At 44.4% G+C, this 19,821-nt stretch overlaps 1 protein-coding gene across 5 annotated transcripts in view; it reads right to left on the reverse strand.

Annotated features, from left to right (window-relative positions):
- The window catches only part of Ttc23 (tetratricopeptide repeat domain 23), a 99,545-nt gene that overhangs the window by 33,591 nt on the left and 46,133 nt on the right, over positions 1 to 19,821 (reverse strand). For all 5 annotated transcript variants that reach the window (XM_037198756.1, XM_037198749.1, XM_037198752.1 and 2 more), the window contains exon 6: positions 18,503 to 18,680. In XM_037198756.1, the coding sequence (XP_037054651.1) occupies positions 18,503 to 18,680 (178 nt within the window). The remainder of the gene's footprint in view (positions 1 to 18,502; positions 18,681 to 19,821) is intronic.

The raw sequence follows: 19,821 nt of genomic DNA on the forward strand, positions 1-19,821 counted from the left end.
ACTTCAAATTCTGCATGTTGGACCCTGTTCTGAATGCTGCTATTCATCCATCAGCCAGGGCATGAAAGAAGGCGGACAGATGCCAGCACCTGGTCAGGCGCGATGACTTAAGAAGTCAAGTCATCCCAGGAGGGCCTTCCGGTCGGCACCAAGCAGGCCTCACACCTCTGGATGTCTCTGAGACTACAATCAAGGCAGAGGTAGTACTGAAGCACTGGACTGCCTCGCTGTTAACAACCCTGAGCTGCCAAAGTGCAGACTTGATCACCCCAGCCACCCCTGTTAGCAACGGCTTTTGCTGCGGAGTTGGAACACCCAGAGTTCTTAAGTAGGAAGGCTTGGATTTAAGACAACTTTTCTCACTACTGGAATTCTTCAGAATGAACCGAAAGGAACCAGGGGAAGCTCAGAGTAGTCACTAGTTTCAAATTGGCACAAAAACACTGTTCTTAAACTCTGATTTGAAATATTACTGAAATAATAGGTATTTCACAATACAGTTTCATGGATGTTCAGACTACAGAGCTGAAAGGTAGAGCCAAGTTATCAAGGGTTTGGTAGGAAAAGAAGCCAGAGTAAGACCACCCCCTCCAAAGAAACTTCCTGTGGGCAGACTCTGCATCCCCCTGGCCATCTAGCCCCAGGGCCCGCGGCTGGAGAGCCCTCTGCAGGATGCTCAGGAAGGCTTTCCTGGCTTTTTACAAAGACTCAACACACCAATATGTGATGTTTCCAATGGAATAAAACTCAAATTCAAAGATTTTCTGTTTCCTTTCTATTCGCTATCACAATGCAAGGAAAGGTTTAAAAAAATAAATCTGCCTATCACAATTATTTTCAAATGAATAATTACATGTCCCGAAGGGATCAGAAATTGCTTTTTGATTTGGAGGCAGAAAGTGACACTTTCCAGTAGCAAAACAACAACAATAATAAAACACCACTTACAAATATCTAGAAAACATGTCCCAAAGGCTTAGGGCAGCGGTTCTCAGCCTTCATGATGCTGTGACCTTTTAATACAGTTCCTCATGTTGTGGTGACCCCCAACCGTGAAATTATTTTTGTTGCTACTTCATAGCCGCAATTTTTTTCTTTCCTTTCCTTTTTCTTTTTCTTTTTTTGGTTTTTTTGAGACAGGGTTTCTCTGTGTAGCTTTGCACCTTTCCTGGAACTCGCTTTGGAGACCAGGCTGGCCTCGAACTCACAGAAATCCGCTTGCCTCTGCTTCTAGAATGCTGGGATTAAAGGTGTGTGCCACCACTGCCCGGCTCATAGCTGCAATTTTACTACTGTTGTGAATTGTAATGTAAATACCTGATATTCAGGATATCTGATATACGACCCCCTGTGACAGGGTTATCCAAAGGGGTCATGACCCACAGGTTGAGAACCATTGGCGTAGGGTCTGAACTCATCACACGATTGTCCGGACCTCAGCACTTTCCTGTGTGTGAGATGCTGATACTGTACAAGCAAACACTGATCATTCATCTCATAACTTCAGCTTCTGATCTAATTTATTACTTAGTGTTCAAGAACCTTTTTAAACCACATGCTGGAGGGAGGGAGGAGCGGTGCGGAACACCCAGGGTGTTAAAAATGTGTCAAATTAGCATCTCATTTATTCCGTAAAAATTCCATTCATTTCGACTTAGTTTAATTTATTCCTCTTCGGCTCAGTGTTATTTTAATTTCGAAGAGCTTTCTACTTGCCAGATATTGTGCTAACACTAGGAGTTCACACACAAAAAATATCAAGCTGCTTTCAGTTCTAAAGGAGATCACAGATGAACCACAAAAATGCGGGGTGCTTGGACTTGTGCAGATACACAGCCGCTTCTGACTGTTTTTGCACTCAGCTAACTTCCTCTCTGTGTCCCAACGGTTATAATTTTCAGTGGCTATTGAAGGGCGAGAAAAGACTGGCACCTGCATATTCAGGTTGACCAATAGACGATCCCTTGCATGGGTGTCCGACCTCAAGACCAAGGGCTGTACTGTCTTACACCAGAAGATCTAAGAGGAGGTGTTCTTTGTTAATGGAAGGATGAGTGTTAAGTAAAGGACAGCAACTTTCAGAACCCCGGTGACCCACAGGAAGGATCCAGGGAGGCCCCCACTCTCTTTCTGTGGTCCAGGCAGTGTGACTGTCAGTCAGAGAACTCTGGTCCTGTAGTGCATCAGTCTCTGGGGTACAGAGCAGGACCGAGCAGCACAGAGAACATAGAATAGAAGGAACACATTAACGCAACAAATGTCCACCTCACACTGCGCCTCTCCGGCGTCTGACAGACTCATTTTCCTCTCTAGGCTATGCTCGACTGCCCAGGGTTCTGTTTGCACCCCTGATGTCAGAATGAGTTACTCACTGACACCTCCCGTTCACCTCCCGAGGTTCAGGAACTGTGGCTCTATTACATGAAGACAGCTCCTAGCACTGTACTCAACTGCCTCACGTGCCCTCTCATGGTCTCCCTTTTCTTCAGAGTGCAGTGTCCATTGTCTATCAAAAACCCCTCAACTCCACACAAGCATAATTTGAGACGGTGAGAATGGGGATCCTTCTAAGTACCCACTAGTAGGGAGGCAAATGTGTTTTGCTTTATTAGTACAATAATTTATCTCTGTGGTTACATTTCAGAAACACAAAAAAGGCAACCTGCAAAGGGATGAAGACACCATAGCACCAGTGATTTGTACCCCACTTTTCCTCAAGGACCCCTTCTTATTCTGCACAGTACCATCCACGGTTCTCTGACGTTCAGGGAGAGTGCCACTTCTCCCAATGAAGCTGGTGGAGCAGCCTGGATGCCCAACCCCTGCCCCTGCCCCTGCCCCGCTTCCTCTTCCACCTGGCTGCTGTAGAAGGGCCCTCATGGGACATAAAGGATGGGTGACAAGTGTCAGGGTCCAGTGTTGGGGTCCAGCCCCGACCTATCAAGTGGTTCCTTAAAGCGGGGAGTGAGGAATTGAGAAATGCTAGATAGGAAATATAGAAGTAGATGAAGAAAAAAGAAACACAGGATAGCTTCAGGAGGGTCCTGGGTTAATATCCAGCAGCCTCGAGTTCATTCGTGATAGGTTTTTTATACACTAGCAAGGGGAGAGGCAAAAGACCTCCCCCTTCCAAGATTAAAGCACAATGTACACCAAGTGTAGACCCTTAAAACACCTGGTAACCACGCTCCATGGCAAAGCATCTTGTGATCAGGCCTTGAAGTATAAGACACTGGTAACCACGCCTTTGCAGCCTGTTATGCAGCCGTGGAGAGGAACGTAAACTCTCTGACCTTAAGTCAGAGCACAAGTTGGAACCTTGGTGGGCTCCCACCGACAAGGACTGAGAAGGACAGGAACATAAACAGCAGGTGACCAGGCTGGCCATTTTGCAGTCCTGTGGAACTCAAACTCAGCCACAACTGTAGGATGATGCTGAAGGAGCCCTGCTGCACATGAGTGAGGGCACTGGAGGGCAAGGAAGCCGTGGCCACGATGACAAGAGTCCCGCTCGCCTCCATTGGCTTCCACAGAGCTCGGGCTTTGGTCCTCGCTGGCACTCTCCAGGGCCATCACATCAACTCCTTCACCTCATTATTTATTAGTCTCCCCAGGGTGGGGGTTCCCCCTCATGGCTCCTTTTCCATTTATTTATTTATTTATTTATTTAGTTAGTTAGTTAGTTAGTTAGTTATTTGTCCATTTATTTATTTATCTATGTTCTTCTGTAGCCTATAGTGATATCCTTACCAGCTGTCACCCTAAAGTTGAGGAAGAATACTAACTGACCCCAAATTGGACTTTTAAGTCGACTGGGTTAAGACAACAACAGAAACAAAATGACCTTTAGTCTCTCCCACTAACCAAGCTCATTTATTGAAAAAACTTATTCAAGAGCGTAGGACCAGCTCCCTCAGTCCCTGTCAAACAACAGTGTGTGTGCGTTCTGGTATCTCAGGTACATTTTTGGAGGAAACCATGGCTTCCTCTGCTCCGACACATCTGCCAGTAGATGCAACCAGAGCCAGGGCTGGCAGGCTCTTATCTAACTGGGCCTGATGCCTTGCATCTGTAAAGTGTGCAGTATTCCTTGAGGAGGAAACTCAGTGGCTAGCAAAAAAGATAACAGTATTTCTACTTACGCAGAAACACTCAGAGACGGGGAACCTGGGTGATCGGAGACAGATTTTTGTCCCCTCTACTTTGTAAGGACTAGGGGACCACAGATTCAAAGGGAAGTCTTTTCTGCTATAGCTAAGTACTGAGGGAGTATACAAATAGCCCAGGGTACCTTTGTGGACTTAGACTATATTTACCTGGACAAGGAGAACACACATAGGGTTAGTAACAAAGTCTCAACTTGGTGATAACCAGCCAGGGTCTCTTTGTAAAACAAAGACTAGAACCCGGGAGAGACTGGGGAAGAAGTATGAGCAGGTACTTCCTTTGCCGAGTATGGTGCTAATCAGGTTATACACACTATCTTCCTTAATCCCACAGGACCAATGACAGATGTTGCCTCACTTTACAAGGTCACACAGTAGGTCAACACAGGGCACAGAGTCAGCCTAAGGCCTACAGTACTCAACTGCATGCTGTTTTGGCTCAAATCAAACCCATCAAACTTCCAGAAAGATGACTTTCTTATCAGGGTAATGGAAAACTACTTAAGGATCGGGAACAGGGGCTGCTAAGTGGTGGACTCTGCTGAGATACTGGCTGGGGAACAGTGAGGTACCCCAGTGTGGATACCCAGGCCAGGGATCGGGGGATGAGGGATGGAATAGTCGCCGCTGTATCTTCCACCTTCTGCTCTAGCTCAAGCCCCTGCCTTTATTTACAAGCTCAGACCCACTGTCACTGTCACTGCCTCACCGAGAGGCGTGAGCTCTGCTGTGCCAGCTTTCTGTCTCGGCCCTGCCACAGACGGCCATTCCATCTTCGGCTTTGAGGTGACATCCTTACGCAAGACAGGTCAGGTTACAGTGCAAGGTAACCTGTCCAGTAGGGAAGCCTTTCCTGGGGGGCTGGGGCAGCTGGAGAGGCCGGGCCAGGCAAAAGATGGCTGTGGGAATCCCATGCGGGGGTGGAGGGTGGGTTAGCTAAACGGGAAGTCACCAGGGGTAGACAGAGTCTAAAAGCCGAGGCCCTGGACTAGGCCCGTCTCTTTTAATAGTCACAGAGAGTCCTTAGTGGCTTGCCTCCAGATGTCAACTTTGTCCCTTCCAAAGGGCTTGGGAGAAGAAGTCCTGCTATTTATAAGGATTAGCACCAAAATAGACATGTCAAAGGCTTGTATTTCTTTTGCTTGCAAGTATGAGCTTTCTTAAAACTTAACTAGATTTTAAATGCATATAGTTTTTTAAAAAAATCTTAAAATCTTAAGTGGTGGAAAAGAAAATACAAACTAAAGCAAAGCAAAACAAAACAAAAACCTCTTTCTATTTACACGCTTCACCCCCCTCCTCCCACTACTAATCAGTCACCATGAACAGCTTCCTGTGCGGCATTCCAGAAATACTGATGTGTATACACAAACACACACGCGCACACACGCACAAGTACACACACATTCTAACTAACACACATACTCCAAACACACACACACACACACACACACACACACACGCACGCACGCACGCACGCACGCACGCACGCACGCACACTAATTCAGCAAACACACCAAATGCACACAGGTACCATCACAGTTTGGGTTTGCCCCTTTTGGCTTCTTTTCTCAGGACACTCCGGTCTGTGGGCAGCCAGTTAGATAGCCATCCTTTAAAGACAACTGGGGTTGAGGGGTATTTTTAAATGGCCTTTTCCCATTTGCTTTCTTTCTGTAAATCGTTCTTGTATTTTGTCCATGTATCTACGAGTTATCTTTTCATCTATATTGTGTAAGATTCTTCCTATAGTTTCCCTTTGACTTTTTTTACATTATAAAAACTGTCACAGAGCAGCACTCTTCCGTTTTTCATGCTGTCAAATCTCCCACTCTCCCTGTCTTCTCCATTTTACTCTGGCACCTAATCTATACCCATCTGCAAATATGCAAAGGGAAGGATTTCAAGCAGGGTCAACACTGGGCACCACTGGGCGGAACATGTCACCATTCCGACAGGGATGACGACTCTCTAAAGAGACTACCGAACCCCGAGCCCCTCCCTTTGGCCACCGGACAGTTGAAAGAAGGAAAAAGGCAGAGCTTTGGTGCCAGCCAGAGGGGATTTTGTCTCTTGGAAAGAGATTTGCAAGTTGTCGAACATCCTTGAATGTGACTAGAGCCAAGACAGGTGATGGGCAGGCCCACAGCTTGACCAGGGCTGCTTAGTGATGCAGACTCCCCCCGCTTCCAATTAAACCAGACCCCCATTTCAGGACCTTGAAGATGGACTTCAGGCAGGGGGGTCACTGGACCTCTGTTCCTTTTCCCTATGTAGTGACATTGATTACATATCTTTTTTCTGCTTTTCACCGTTACCTTTAACTGGACTACTGAGGGCAGGTGGGTGGCTGAAGACAGCTATCACTTAAGCACGACAGCCTTCTTCCTCTTTATGGTACCTAGATTTATGTCATACTGAGAAGTTTTTGTAAAGGACAAAACCTTCGTTAGCTTTTCAGAGATTTGGAAAAAAAAATAGAGGAGCCCTATTCAGATTATTTCTAATAAATGGATTGTGTTTGTAGTAAATCCACAGCGGACACCCCGCTGGTGAGAGGTGCTATCGCCCACATTCCATCTGGAGCCAGGCGTGAGCATCCAGCTGTCAGCACCCTGGGCCGACCACAGGTGGGGACCGAAGCTGCCTTCGGGCCCAACTGACAAACGTAGGTTTTGTGATATTTTGCAAATCAAAGGTCCCTGCTTTTGTGGCCGAGCTGCCCTGAAGGCTGCACAAGGGAAACACACCACTCAAGTGCTGGAGAGGCGAAGCAGCGATTCAAGCCAGTGGGGTGGCGGTCTTCATCCCCTGAGAACAGACCAAAAGCAGCGGCACCCACACCAACGAAGCGTTGTGATTTGTTCTTTCTTTAGATAAGAAAATAAGGTGTGATTAACGAAATCTGTCAATGCGGAGTTTCATAAAATGGGGCATGCTTGGCTTTCTCTAGCTTTGCCACAGCGGGCAGCGGGCAGGCGGCACTCCTTTTAAGTTCCCGGAACAGCCACCTTCCTTTGTGCCGTGGCTCCGAGGGACTTCCTTCATTCCTTCCATCTTAATAGGCTACTTCTTAAAATACTGTGGAACTTTTCTGCATTCTACTGAAAATAAAACATTTTTTTTTCCTCTCTCTCTTTCTCTGTGTTTCTCTCACTCCAAAGGAATGAGGAAAGAAAACCAGCTGGGCAGATAACAGAACCTCTTTGTGTGTATTGAATAAATGCCTGTTCCCCGTGGTTCCCTTGGAGACCTGTAGCCACTCTGTTCCCTTCCATACCTCAGGTAAATCTCCGTAGGAAAAAGGGACAGTGGCAAGTGTTTAGTAATTGTTATTAATAAGTAAAAGTAGCTTGCCCTGGCCGTAGGCCTGAGAGTCCACAAGGCAGTTGGTGTTTTGGAACCTGGAGCAGTTCTGTGAAGCAGAGATGTGTCTTTGTGGATTTACTGTCAAAGGGGCTGGGTGATGAGTCTATAATCAAAGAGCTTGGAAACAGGGAGTCTGGACTCCAAGTCCGATTTTCTGATTTCAAATTCAATGTTATTTTCGATTTGCCCAGTCTCTCTTTATTTAAAACACGCTTTAATTTTTATTAGCCTTAAAAATAATAGTTAACTATCAAACTTTCCAAGTATTCTAAAAGCAAGTGAATTCCTCTATAACCCAGGTAGAGAGAAACGCTTCTAACTTAGATTCAAAATCTAAGTATTATAGAAGATAGAAATTTGAACATACAGAGACAAATGAATCAGAAAAAAAGATCACCAGTAAGCTCAGGAAGGTTGCAATACACAAGAGGGACATTAAAAAGCATTTATTTTTTCTATCAGTGAATACTGAGAAAAAGAAGTTAAGACACATCTTAAAACAGCCACAAATGCAACAAACAGGGCTGACAGGGCCGTGCAGCACATAAAAGCATCTGCTAAGCAAGACCCACACCCTGAGTTTGGTCCCAGGAACCCACAGAGGAAGAAGAGCACCACTTTTAAAAGCCGTCCTCTGACCACCACGTGGGCCTGCACTCACACGACATATACATCACACACACACACACACACACACACACACACACACACACACACCAGACAATGAATAAAAATTGAGAACAACAAATACTTAGGGATGAATTATCCAAGTAAGTGCAAAACAGAAAATTCTAAGGCAGTGGTTCTCAACCTGTGGGTTACAACCCCTATTGGGGGTGGGGGTCAAAGGACCTTTTCACAGAGGTCGCATATCAGATATCCTGTATATTGGATATTGACGTTATGATTCATACCAGTAGTGAAATCACAGTTATGAAGTAGCCACGAAATAATTTTACGGCCGGGATCACCACTACGTGAAGAACTATATTAAAGGGTCACAGCATTAGGAAGGTTGAGACCTGCTGCTCTGAGGGCTGGGGAGACGACTCAGTGAGTAGGAGCAGCACTTGTTATAGAAGGATGGGGATCTGAGCTCAGACCCCCAGCATCCATGTACGACATCAGGCCTGGGTACCAGTGACAGGCACTGTCTCAAGAACATGTGGCAGAGAGCCAAACATGTAGAAGATACACTCACATGTATACACACATCCATCACACACAACCCCCACACACACACCCCACAACAGCAACCAAACAAAACCACTTACACTTTAAAAGTTATAAAACCTATTGAAATAAACAAGAGAGATGTCTATGTTCATGGACTGAGAAAGCTAATACTGCTAGGCTGTCAACACTTGGCAACTTAAATGCAGATTTAATACAGTGTCTTTCAAAATTCCAGTGGAATTTTTTTTTTGTGGGGAAGAGGTGCAGAAATTGACAAGGTGACCCTAAAATTCATATGAGAACCCAAGGGGACTATAATAGTCAAAACATTCTTGAAAAGGAATAACAAAGTGAGATTACAGTTACTGATTTCAAAATGTAGGTCGAGAGAACAGAGTTGATGGTCTAGAAATAAACCCTGGTATCTAGGGCCGTTTGCTTTTGACAAGCATCCTGAGGTAATTCCGTGGTGGATTTATAAGCTTCTTTTTTTTTTTTTTTTTTTTTTTTTTGGTTTTTCGAGACAGGGTTTCTCTGTGTAGCTTTGAGCCTTTCCTGGAACTCACCTGGTAGCCCAGGCTGGCCTCGAACTCACAGAGATCCGCCTGGCTCTGCCTCCCGAGTGCTAGGATTAAAGGCGTGCGCCACCACCGCCCGGCAGGATTTATAAGCTTCTTAATAAATGGTGGGCTGAGATCATCAGTTAGCCAAGTGCAAAGAAGAGTGAAGTTGACCCTTTGTCAGACCACACACAAAACTCAAAGACCTTCTGTGTCAGAACTACAATCTGTGACCCACTTTAAGGAAACATAGATACAAGTTTTCATGAACTTAGATTATCCAGTGGTAGTGGTGGTGCATGCCTTTAATCTCAGCACCTGGGAGGCAGAGTTCTGTCTCTGAACCCTGAGTTCAAGGCCAGCCTGGTCTACAGAGTGAGTTCCAGGATAGCCAGGGCTACACAGAGAAATCCTGTCTCAAAAACCAAAAAATAAAAACAAACAAAAAATCCAATGGTTTCTTAGATGTGAAGCTAAAAGCAAACAAAAACAAAAACAACAACAACAAAAAAAAAACAGATGAATTTGATTTAATCGAAATGAAAAGCGTTTGCACTCAAAAGGACACAGTCGGAAGTGAATGGAGGAAAACCTTCATGTACTTGATGGCATCCAGACTCTAGCATCAGGATATATAAATACCTCCTAGGGAACAATGGAAAGGCAAAGGCTTGTCTAAATGGGCACATGATTTGAATCAACATTTGCCCAGTAAAGGCATACAAATGGCCAACCAGTAAAAAAGATACACCACTAGTAATCAGAGAAGTTAAAACTTACAACACATTCAAATATCACTTCACTCAACAGCACAGCTACGGTTAAAAACCCAGACGACAAGATGTGTTGGTGAGGAACAGAGGAGTGGCAACCCTCATCCTGGAACACCTCATTGGTAGGAACCTAAAACACGGAGGTGACCTTGGAAAACGGCTGAGTGGCTCCTCACAGCCGAGGTGTCATGTGACTCAGTGGTTACTCCCAGTCTTACACCCAAGAGAAACGAAAATGTATGTCCGTATAAAACTTGAATATAAATGCTTAGACGGCACTAATTATAATAGCCCCAAAGCACAAAGAATCCAAATGTCTATCAAAGGTAAGTTGATAAAAATCTAGTATATGCAGTGAAATACATGAAAAGGACAGAAGTACAGATGCTAAATATGAATAAACTAGGAATATATCAAGTCAGACACAACAGGCCGTATATTGTCTGACTGTTTATATGAAATGTCCAGAACAGGCAAAGCCACACAGCATAAACTGGCAGCTGCTAGGAGGAAATGAAAAATTGCTGCTTATGGCTGCATTGTGTCTCAAAACTCTATGGTAGACAATGGTTACAAAAATTTGTAAATATGAACACCACTATATTATATACTTTAAGAGAATAGCTTTAATGTTGTATGAATAAATGATCTCAATAAAAATATGAGCAAAATTTAAAAACAAATGACAATTTGGGTAAAAATATTTACAACATGTATCATGGATACCAGGATCAATATTGTAATATATAAAGAACCTTTAACAGATATGAAAAGCTAGATCAAAAAATCCTATTTATAAATTGGCAAATAATATGAATAAGTCACACAAAACGACAATTCACAGAAAGAATTAGAGTTCCTTTAACATATGAAAAGATATTCAACTACAGTTTTAAAAATAGAAATGCAAATTTAAGCTATATTGAAATGTCATTTCTCACCCATCAGATTGGAACTAACTTGAAAGCTTGACAATACACTTTGTTGAAACAGGCTATGGGGAAACTGGTGTTCTTATACACATGAGTAGAAATACAAATGGCATGTGCCCCTGAAAGGCAACTCAGAAGAGCAGCACAACTAAAAATTAAAAGAGAGAGAAATAGCAATTCATTTTGCAATAACAGAAAACCAGCCAAACATACTGTGCTTGATCTAGTAGCCTCACTCTGTGGTGGTTCGAATGAGATTGGCCCCTATAGGCCCATATATTTGACACTCAGTCCGCAGTTGGTGGAACTGTTTGGGAAGGATTAGGAGGTGTGGCCTTGTTGGAGGAGGTGTGTCACTGGGAGCGGGCTCTAGGTTTCAAAAGCCAATGCCATTCTTAGTTAGCTTTCTCTGCCACATGCTTGATCATATATATAATGTATAACATATATATGTGTATATATATATATATATATATATATATATATGTTTATTTATTTATTACTTGGTGGGAAGAAAGTAAGGGCTATTCCTAATAGCAGAATGTCAACTGAAAAATGCAGTAGGGATGATAGAATATAAAACCAGAATTTTACAACTATCACTGTTAAGAATGTGTTAGGAAAGAGTTATCAACAGATGTTAAACCTAGAGAGAAATACTTGACAGAGAGCAGAATATAGAATGCTAATTAGTTAAAAGGGAGGAAATAGTCACTACAAAGTGGAGAAACTATGTATCAGCATGACAGGGTGATGAATGTCATCAATGTAGGACAGGTGGGCACTGTGCCTCTGGATGCAGTACACATCCCCCTTGTCGTGTTCTATCTGGGCACATGTCACTCAGATCGAGTCACGAGAAAACATCAGCCAACTCAAACTGAGAAACAGTCTACAAAAAGCTGGCATCTATGTATATTTATTGAAATTTCAGTGTCATGGAAGGCAGAGTCTGGGGAGAAACTATTCTGGATTAAAGACCAGAGCCATGATACCTAATGCAACACACAATCCTTTACTGGATCTGTACTGGATGAAAAATCATGGAGGGCAGAATGGAGATAATCAACAAAGTGGAACGTAACCACTGTGCCAAGGTTAAACTTCCTATGTTTCATAACTGTGCTGTGGCTATCCTTGTTCTTACAGAAAACACACCGAATATCTGGGAATAAGGGACATGATATTTTCAAAATGCTTTAAAATTTTGTTACACTTTGATATAACTTGTGTGCATGTATGTGTAAGTATCCGGGAATGCACATGCCATGGCCTGTATGTGGAGGTCAGAGGACAAACTGTGGAGGGGGGTCCCTTCCTTCCACCACGTGAATTCCAGGGATTGAACTCGGGTCTCCGTGCTCGGTGGCAAGCGTGTTTACCTGCTAAGCCATCTCCTTGGCCCCTCCAAAGTAGGCAGCCACCCCTTTGGCCATGTGCATATGCATGTGCATGTGTTTATATGCACATCGGCACAGATAGACAGCGAAAACAGACACAGGGAAGGACCACAGACGGTGACTATGGGTCTCACAAACAAGAGGCACCAGCCAGCTCATCTCCCACTCACATAGTTCCAAGGTCTCCAAGAGCGAAAACCCCTGGTATTCTGGAAAGTCACGTTCGTATGTGATTCCCTTTTCCGGTTCATACTTTTAGACGCGTGCACTTGTGTAAGTCAACAGTTCCTATACGGAGGCCTGCCTAACTCCAGTGCCTCACAGACTGTAAGTTTCCCTCCTCAAGGAAAAAATCCACATTGGCATGTCTACCACGCTGTAAACCAATGTAACCAACTGCTCGGCTTGAACTAACACGTGTCGTTTGTATTTAAGCATACACGTCTTTTCTAGGAAGAGCCAGGGACTCTGCGAGCACTCTCGCACACTATGGACTATGGGTTGGTGATGCTTCTCTAAACTGAGCTCGAACCTTTCATGCACACTGGCAATACTGGGTCTCGGAGAAGGCACTTTCATCCCAGTGAGTTTGGTTACAAGCTGTGGCCCTTGCTGAAATTAATCTGAATATGGTATTGCTTGATAGATTTCTGAGTTTTAGAAATGGGTAAACAAAGGGGAAAAAAAGTCAAAGCTTTGCAGGCAGATATAGTCATGAAAAAGTTTAAGGAACATTATTTGAAAAGCTACTTATATACTCTATAACACAAATACACTAAAGAAAAAAAAATCACACGATCATAGCAGCACGTGACAAAGCAGTCAACAGACTCCAATGTCCATTCACAAAGAAAACAAAACCTTCAGTAAGCTGGGGAAGGAGGAAACTTTGTAACAGCTGATGTCGTACTCGACAGTGAAAAGCCTGCAGCTCTCCTTCCGAGGTCAGAAAGTGGACAAGGATGTCCCCCTCACCGCTTCTCTCCTTCCAAGGTCAGAAAGTAGACAAGGATGTCCCCCTCACCGCTTCTCTCCTTCCAAGGTCAGAAAGTAGACAAGGATGTCCCCTTCACCGCTTTGCTAACCACGAGTTCTGAACAGTGCGATGGGACAAGAAGATGAGATAGAAGGTGCATAGATTGGAAGTGAAGAAATAAACTGTCTTTATTTGCAGATGATACACTGAAATGCTGACAGCATTTTTTTGTTGTTGTTTTAAAAATCTTGGGCCCGAGAAGCACTTATAGCAAGGTAAAAGCTGATCGTTTCCATTCATCCACCAACAAAGAGGAATGTGAAATTCAAAACAACACCATTTGCATTACCATCAACGCAAATTGAAATATTTAATACAACTTCATTTTATAATTGGATTCCAAACTAAAATCTAACAAAACAAGTGTAGTATCCATGTTACAAAACTATCAAACTACAACTTCGCTGAAAGGAAGTTTTTGAAAAAACCACACAGAGAGACATTTTGTGCTCATATAGCAGGACACAATGCTCTTAAGATGTCAATTCTAGAGACCTAGCACAATGCCGGTTGAAATGTAAAGGAGCTATTTTATGGGTATTGACAAGTGATTCTAGAGCTTATAGGAGAAGACTGAAAACAGTCAACACAGCACTAACAAAGACTGAAAGTGGAACCTAGCACTTCCTGACGTGGAAACAGTGCCAAAAATGAGTGAGCAGAACAGAGTACAGAGTTCAGAGTTAGACCCGCTGATCTTTGATGAACCCCAAAGGCAACACAGTGAAGCCTTTCCCACATACAGTGTTGGAGTCACTGAACATTCAAACGAAATAAAATGCATCTAGACACAGATCTCACCTTCGTAAAAATTAACCTGAAATGGGTCATATACCTAGAACTAAAACACAGAACTATAGGAAAATCTCGGTGACCTTGGGTTTATAATAACTTTTTAGATAAAACACGGAACATGGAATAATTGATAAGTTGGGATGTCATTAAAATTGTAATTTTCTGGGCCAGTGAGATAGCTCAGTGGATTAAGATTCTTGCCACCAAGGCTGAGGACCAGAGTTCATCTCCAGAGCCCACACGGTAAAAGGAGATGCCAGACTTCAGCAAGTTGTCCTCCGACCTTTACCCGTGCACCATGGCAGGCATGCATTCACATACATAAACATATAAGGTGAAAATTTCAACTAAAAACAAACTCTGCCCTGATAAAGACAATGCCAGGAGAATAAAATGGCAAATCTAGGGGAATATTCGCCAATATCAGATACTTCTGATAAAGACTTACTCAAAATATAGAAGGAACTCTTAAAACTCAACCGCAAGAAAACCTGATTTTAAAAATAGCAAAGACCTTACTTAATAAACACCTCTCTAATGAAGATGCTGGATGGCAAAGCCAGAAAGATTCTCCACATCACCATCAGCAGAACTTACTGGAGTGGTCATACCCAGGACAATGACAGGTCCGAGTGCTATAGAAGATGCAGAGGACCATGGCTGGCGGGAATGTAAAACCATGCAGCTGCTCTCTGAAGGCAATGTGACAGTCTCTTACAAAATGGTTCTTGCCATGTGATCCAGAATTTACCCAAGAGTGGGAAACATATGTCCTCACAACAACCTGCAGGATTTTACAGCAACGTCACACAGAATTGAGAAATGATAGATTAACTAAGATGTCCTTTAAGAGGTGAATGGGTAAATCAAATATTCATTGCTAAAAATGAAGAGTGTTCTCTCTGTCTCTGTCTCTCTCTCTTTGGTTTTTTAAGACAGGGTTTCTCTGTGTAACAGCCTGGCTGTCCTGGATCTTGCTCTGTAGACCAGGCTGGCCTTGAACTCACAGAGATCTGCCTGCCTCTGTCTCGGGAGAGCTGGGACTAAAGGCATGCGCCACCATGCCTGGTGGGAAAGGTGTTCTTTTTTTTTTTCCCCAGAGCTGAGGACCGAACTCAGGGCCTTGTGCTTGCTAGGCAAGCGCTCTACCACTGAGCTAAATCCCCAGCCCCGGGAAAGGTGTTCTTAAGCCATAAACACACATGGGGGAAACGTAAATGTGTATTGCAGAGTGAAAGAAGGCAGTGTAAGCACATCCTACACGATTTCAACCACACGGCATTCTGGGATAGGCAAACTATAGCTATCGGTGGTCGCCGGAGGTTCAGGCAGGGAAGGAGGAATCAGAAGGGCAGGGAGGACTGTTCCGGAAGTTGAGCTATTCCGTATGTATCTGCACTGGTGGGTACACATCTTTACATGTCTGTCAGACCCACAGAACGAGAAGCAGCGAGAGTGAGCCCTGGTGTGAGCTGCGGAACTGGGTTCTAATAATGTGTTAATCCAGGGGCATCATTGGTACTAAAATGCCACTCTAATGATTAAACAAATCAAAACAACTCTCTGGCAGGATGCCAATGTGAATCGAGAATTATAAAATATTCATATCCTTCCTCTCAGCACTTTCACTTCTGGAAGCTGACTGAAGCAAATTGTTTTTACACAAGAACATCCAGAATTATTGATACTGACACACACACACACACACACACACACACACACACACACACACACACACATCATATGCCTGCCGGAGTTCTTACAGTCAATAAATGATGCCACATGCCACACAGTGAAGGCAGCCAGAAACCTGGTAAAACACAACTCTGACTTTTTTTTTTTTTTTTTTTTTCTCACTGGCAGCTGCCACCCAGCCCGCCATTCATTCCTACTCCTCACGTCTCTTGAGTCTGTCCACATCTGTCCGTCTTCCCTGGCCTCCTGAATCGGGGCTGTCTTCACTCCATACCCAGGCTGCTGTGGCCCCCTTGAAGCTGTCGCTCAGCTTACATCCCATCATCTACTTCACCCTCCCTCCCACGGAGCAGTCCGCTTAGACTGGCAATCTGGTCTCATGTCCCTGCTTGAAAGTCTCCCACTGCTGTCAGGATTTCTTACTGGGACTTTCGATGCCCTACCAGAACGATGCCCATCTACTGTTTTTATCACCCCTCTGGCCCAGGACATGACATCATACTTGAGTGGCCAATCTTTGTCTCACCTTTGATAAAGGCCTTTTGGGGAGAGTCTGTGGACCTGTCCCTCAGCTTCAGGTACCTCTAACTATGGCCGTCACTTGCTCTTTTCTGCCTCACGGGCATCACAGACTCATCGTCCAACTTGGAGTCTACCTCTCTCTAGCACCTGCTCACCCCGCCTCTCCTGCATATAGTACCAGCATGCCCTCAGTGGTCTGTACTCCCAGAAATCCGAGAACCCGCTTCGATCCTCCTCCTGCCCCACCACACCTCATTTCTATGGCCTGTCTACACTGCCTCCCAGACCTGTCTCAAATGATCTACTTTCCTCCATCCCCAGTATCTCCATCCGTCCTCAAAACCACCTCAAGCTCTGCCTCTGCTGTTTCAGTAGCCTCCTAAGTGACTTCCTCCCTTCCAGGCTTGGCACACCCTCCCCAGTCCTACCTCTACAAATCAGGTGGAAGGATCTTGTTTGCTTTTTCTTTCTTTCTTTCTTTCTTTTTTTTTTTTTAGTGCTAGTTTTGAATCTGAGTGATGTCTTTTTGGGAGTATGTATTTGGGGCCTATCACTCAACCTTTCTAATTCCTGTCTTCCTTATCTATAAGCTGGAAATAATACGTTACACAGCGGTATTAATGATTAAAAGAGATGATCTAGATAAAGTGAGCAGTTGGGGCACTCCAGCGTACTGTGAGTGGGAGTATAAATTGTCAGACAAAATTTAAAAGACATAGTTATAATATATTCTTAGTACGGTGTCATTATTATCTCACTGGAAATAACAGGAATGGGTTAGTACATATTTTAAACTCTAGGAAAAATGCAAAAAGGTGCTCTGAGCAGATGATATGATACAAAGCGACCTGACTCGCTGTGGTGGTTAGATCCAGATGTCACCAGTGCAGCTCTGGTGCCCAGATGTTTAGTCAAACACCAGTTCAGGTGTTTTAAGGCTGTAGTTTATAGATAGTTCACACCGTCAGCTTTAAGTAAAGGAGACTACTGTCAACCATATGAATGACCCTCAGCCAGTCCGTTGTCCTTCAGATAAAGACACTGCAGTTTCCCACTTCCAGCCTCTCTGTACTGTCCTGGGGATATCTGGCTTGCTGGTTCCCAAAGCATGTAAACCAGTTCCTTAAAACTTCCCTCTCTTTCTCCCTGTCTCTCTCCCCGTCCCTCCTTTGCTACCGATTCTATTTGTAGCAATTGTACACATTCTGTCTTCTTTGGAGAACCCTGAATGACAGACATGCCGAGGATTCTCACAATGACAAAGTGACCGCCAACCAACAGTATACCTTTAAATGGCTCCAGGCCACGATTTTAGAGTAGAAACAAAAGACCCAGTCATGGGGCTGGAGAGATGACTCAGCAGTTATGACGTTGTTATTGACATTACTGACAGAGGACCTGAGTTCGGTACCCAGGACCCATGTCAGGTGGTTCACAACTGCCTATAACTCCAACTCCAGAGGATATGATGCTTCTGGCTTCTGAGGGTACCCACACATATGTGCACACACACACACACACACACACACACACACACACACACACACACACACGTGCACAATTTTAAAAAAAGTACATCCTTTTTTCCCTTCCAAACACATCAGTCTGTTTAGTAGTATGAGCTAATAAAGATAAAGAGACTCCACCTGGGAACAGTACTTGAGTCCTACATGTGATGTGAGAAATAGAGTCTCAGGCTGTTCGTGGAACATGCAGTTAGCAGCAGGGACTGGCATCCTGCACTCACCTGCTTAGCTTTCTAATAAGAAAATCTTTGCTAAGCATCCATGCTGACCAAGTGTTTTTTTTTTTTTTTTTTTTTTTTTTTTTGGTTTTTCGAGACAGGGTTTCTCTGTGTAGCTTTGCGCCTCTCCTGGAACTCACTTGGTAGCCCAGGCTGGCCTCGAACTCACAGGGATCCACCTGGCTCTGCCTCCCGAGTGCTGGGATTAAAGGCGTGCGCCACCACCGCCCGGCTTCTGACCAAGTGTTTTAAGATCTTCAGCACATGACAGGGCCAGGCATTTTGTGGTTCTTGTGTCTAGCACAGTTTTGGTGGCCAGTGTATTGCACCTTACCTGTGAGAAATGATTGACAGCAGCATCGTGGAATCCCAGGGCTTGCTCCACGCCTGCCAGTTCCCTTAGGACTGGTACACAGTCGAGACTTTTTTCATCTCTGACGGTCTCAGTATACTCCAAAGCCTTTTGATAGAAGGGCAAAGCTTCTTTTGATCTTTTCTGACCTTGATACAGCCTAAAAAAAAAATCAAACAAAACAAAACAAAAAAAAAAAAGGGATTACTTTTAAATGAGTTAACCATTCTACCTCTACTTGACCTGATAGGATTTGCCTTTTGGACCCTGGTGCCCAGGCTTGTTTCCTTGCATGAAAAACTTCTCCTCCAAAAGGAAGTAGAGCATGATGGTCAGGAGGATTGATTCTGGGAAAACCAGAAAGGGGTAAGTACTAGCTTCCCATTCACCAAATTCCCGACTTTCAGTCACCTGTAAACAGCTTCCTCACCTATAAGTTAAGAGTAACAACAGTACCTGCTTCCTAGGGTCGTTATGAATATTAAATTAATTCATATTTATGAAAGTAGCTAGTAGAGTCTCTTGACACATACTAAGAGCTATGTAGGTGTTTTAGTTTAAGAAATATATTGTTTCAGTGATGACGCTCATAAAGGATGCTGAGATCCCGAAAACTGATCTGTTTAGAAATTGTCCAATATGGTGCTAGACACAGTAGCGCCCACCTTTAATCCCAGCACCAGAGAGGCAGAAGCAGGAGGATCTCCACGAGTTCAAGGCCAGCCTGGTCTACATGGTGAGTTCAGGGCAGCCAGGGCTCTGTGGAGACTTTGTCTCAAGATCCCAGAAAAAAAAAATTGTCCATAGCGGGTGGAGCGATGGCTCAGTGGGTGAGGACACTCGTGTGAGCGTGAGGACTTGAGTTTGGATCCCAGCATCCAAGGAGAAAGTCAGAGGCAGCTGCGCCCTCTCTTAACCCCAGAGCTCTGAGGCAGAAACGGAAGACTCCTGGGGATCCCGTGTCAACGGAGTAGAGGGAAGAGGGAGGGGGGAGGGAGGAGGGGGGAGGGAGGAGGGGGGAGGGAGGAAGGGGGAGGGAGGAGGGGGGAGGGAGGAGGGGGGAGGGAGGAAGGGGGAGGGAGGAGGGGGGAGGGAGGAGGGGGGAGGGAGGAAGGGGGAGGGAGGAGGGGGAGGGAGAGAGGTATCTTTTCTAGTATTGCTGATGATATGAAATATTAACTTTGGGGAGGTTATATTGAACAAAAACTCCCCAGTACCAAGATTATGCACAAATATGGACACACCCACACACTGACCCTACCGACAGCACAGGAATTGATCAAGAGATATTCAGCAGGACA

This window comes from Peromyscus leucopus, chromosome 1 (assembly GCF_004664715.2).
Source record: "Peromyscus leucopus breed LL Stock chromosome 1, UCI_PerLeu_2.1, whole genome shotgun sequence".
NCBI classification, from domain to species: Eukaryota; Metazoa; Chordata; class Mammalia; order Rodentia; family Cricetidae; genus Peromyscus; species Peromyscus leucopus.